Source organism: Lactuca sativa, chromosome 4, assembly GCF_002870075.4.
Source record: "Lactuca sativa cultivar Salinas chromosome 4, Lsat_Salinas_v11, whole genome shotgun sequence".
Classification (NCBI taxonomy): domain Eukaryota; kingdom Viridiplantae; phylum Streptophyta; class Magnoliopsida; order Asterales; family Asteraceae; genus Lactuca; species Lactuca sativa.
The window spans coordinates 68,155,167-68,158,367 of NC_056626.2; the positions used below are offsets into that span (position 1 = coordinate 68,155,167).

General features: G+C 33.6%; 1 protein-coding gene across 3 annotated transcripts; it reads left to right on the top strand.

Annotated features, from left to right (window-relative positions):
* Positions 1 to 989: 989 nt before the first annotated feature.
* LOC111906994 (uncharacterized) lies at positions 990 to 2,958 on the top strand. 3 transcript variants are annotated; one of them, XM_023902775.3, is made up of 3 exons: positions 990 to 1,126; positions 1,567 to 1,637; positions 1,711 to 2,958. In XM_023902775.3, the coding sequence occupies exon 3, from the start codon at positions 1,713 to 1,715 to the stop codon at positions 2,793 to 2,795; it is 1,083 nt and encodes a 360-aa protein (XP_023758543.1). In that variant the 5' UTR covers positions 990 to 1,126; positions 1,567 to 1,637; positions 1,711 to 1,712; the 3' UTR covers positions 2,796 to 2,958. The 3 variants fall into 3 exon arrangements, with proteins under 3 accessions (XP_023758543.1, XP_023758542.1, XP_052627323.1); XM_023902774.3 differs by having other exon boundaries at positions 1,567 to 2,958; XM_052771363.1 differs by lacking the exon at positions 990 to 1,126 and having other exon boundaries at positions 1,159 to 1,637.
* The last annotated feature ends 243 nt before the right edge of the window (positions 2,959 to 3,201 follow it).

Genomic DNA, 3,201 nt, shown 5'->3' on the forward strand with positions numbered 1-3,201 from the left:
TGTTTTTTTTTTACTTGGGTAATTGGGTCATGACTCATAGGCCATAGCACATATGATCTATCATAATATGCACAGATACAATGATTATAATTACTTTGTTGGATTATCTAGGGTTTGTTTTCAAAATACAACATATATGATTGCTTCGTTGAGAAATATAAAAAAGGTAGGTTCTTTTCTTCAAGGATGTGGTACTTCCCTCATGATTGTTTGGATATTAATCTCATAAATAAGTGAGAGACATGTTAGAGCACTATTTATCTCTGTTTTTTTCTTTGCATATCAAGACATGCATCTTGCAACTTATTGTTTAATCACTTTTGTTTCATGCTGTACGACCATCATTTATATCACCCTTTTAAGTGTGCAAATCGGTGGATTAACAACATGCAAATTTTAAATTTCATGATTAACAAAAAAAAAAAAAAATTCCTTTCAAATTGCAACTATGCCAATTAACATATACCATTGTATATAAGTTTAAGGCAAACAACACCATTGTATATAAGCTTATGGTATAGATGTCTAGAAGGTGAATGTTTGTCTTTTCATATAAGGTTATGCTACATGAAATTAGTTGTTAATAACTTGTTTTTAATGAAGAATAAACATAAACAGACAAAAATGTCTCCAAGATGTGAACTTAACAACAAATTACACAAGATTTCTTTGGGATACAACATTATTTCACATTTTTATGATTATGAAATAACTTTTTTTTTTCACCGAAAGGCAATATATAATGAGAAACAATGTACAAGCCACAATGACAATAGATATGAGAGTATCCTTGATTTCTTTCTTCTAATAGACCTTGAAAATGATTTATATAAACTAGCTTGACTACTGAAATAGGATAACAATACCTTGTTTTATGTTTATGTGATCGATTTTAAAGATTTCACTAGTGAAAACAAAACAGAAAAAGTAAAAGCGTGTGGCTCAAACAACGAAAAGCGTGTGGCCCAAATGTTTGTAGAAATTGGGGCTTATTATCGAATATCGATACCCATCAGCAGTTAACGAGTAGCGAAGAGAATTAGCACACGGGAATAGAGATGTCTTAAATCATAATCCTACATAAACTCAAGCAGATTCCCGAAATTGTTTATCGCCTTCAATCAGAGTAAATTTTTTTGTCAAACATGTTTTACTTTCAGTTTCGCTTAGTTGATTGCTTGATCATCTAGGGTTTAATAGTTTATATCCATGCGACTCAGTTCTCGTTCATAGCTCTTCTTGAATCGATTAAATCAGAGCGTAAATGTTTAGAGAAGTTATTGAAGTATGTTTTCTAATATTGTTTAATAAAAAAAAAGTTAACACTGCTTTCGTTCCTTTTTAATCTTTCATCAATGTCACAGCTCACAAGAAAGGTTGTGCGAAGTACATGTCCGTCAATCTTGATCTTGGATATCATGTTTAGCTCAGTTTCTTAAGATCGTTTCATTTCATTTAATGTTTTTTTTATCTTGGTAATTGGGTCATAACTCGCACAAATAAATTGATTTTAATAAGTTTGTTAGATCATCTAGGGTTTGATTGAGTTTGGTATTTTGGTTTCAGGTAAGGTTTTGATTACAAGAAGCATGGCCATAGGTGCGGAGAGATGTTGTGGTTGTAACCTTGTCAAGAATGTGTAATACCGTTTTTAGCTTATAAATAACAATTTTACAGTTTCCAGGTAGTATTTAAGTTTTATCATTGCAGGAATGACGAAGACAAGAAACCAGAATCATGATGATGGTGAAGCATCATCATCTAGCAGGAAGAAGAGGTTGAAGACTTATGACAATGGTGGTGTGGGACCTTGGTCACACCTCAGCAATGATGTGCTTTTTTTAGTTATGATGCAACTGGGAATCTTTGATTTTCTTTCATTCAGTAGAGTTTGCAAGTCATGGAGGTCATTTGCACTTTGTAACAGGAAGAGTTTTATGGCATCCAAACCACCCATGTCTATGCTTCTCTCCTCCCATGGCTTCTGTTGCCTGGAGGACTTTGAAGGAAGAAAGCTGAAAACCATCATTCCCCATTGTGTTGGCAGGAAGTGTGTTGGATTAACCTGTGGTTATTTGATCTTGTTTGGGAGGAAAACCAAAGACTTTTGGCTTGTGAATCCTATCACAAGGCATGAACTTAATTTCCCTGCTTTCTGTTTACCAAATCTATATATAGTCAAGGCTACCCTTGTCTTTTCATCTTCATTAAACGATTGGGTGTTTGTGGTGTCACATAAGAATTCCTTTAACTTGTGGTTTTCTGTATCTGGTAAAGGAGCATGGAATCATATCCCCTCGTCTTACCCCATCCTTGATTTACATACTTTCAAGGGGAAGGTATATACCATAAACAAAAACAACAAATATCGTGTGTGTGAAATGACACTCAATCCAGAGCCCAAATTGACATTTCTTGAAATGAAGAATATCTCAAAGCTATATGTCTCTCATCTGGTGTTTATAAGTTCGGGTGAAAACCTGTATGTGATGGATCAAAGTTCACAAGATTCATGTAATGTTGAGGAACTAGATTTTGGCAAAATGGAATGGGTGTTGCCAGAAAAAAAGACAATTGAAGAATATGCTTTCTTTCTTAGCACTTGGAATGGTGGTGCTGCAATTAAACCAGAGTCATGGGCTTCGGCTGCTCAACCCCCGTCAAAATATAAGAGATATTCATATGATTATGAATGCATGCGTTACATTACTGATGAAAGTCAGAAAGGCGGGTTTTTTGGTGCAAACATGTGGTACTTCCCCCATGAGTGTGTGAATGTTGATCACATTAATTAGTGCTAGACATTTTAATAATTAGCTCGTTTTTATCTTTTGCATATGTTGAATATTTTCAAGACATGCATTTTGCAGTTTATTGTTGGACAGTTTGGTTCTTGCTCACCCTTTTGTTTCATGTGGGCACAACTATCATTTATATCTCCATTTGATGTGTGTGAAACGGTGGATTAAAAACTTGCAAAATTCAAATTTTAAATTGCAACACTGTTGCTAGTTGACATGATAAAAGAAAGACCATGTTAGTTGTGTTTTTTTTTTTTTTTTTTTTTTTTTTTTTTTTTTTTAAAACATCCAGATGATGCTTTGGGATTACTTGTATATTTAGTTGGTTTTATCTTTGAATTTGGAAAAAGAAATGTACTTTTTTAGAAAGGGTAACCTACTTATGTTTTATGTAGGGATG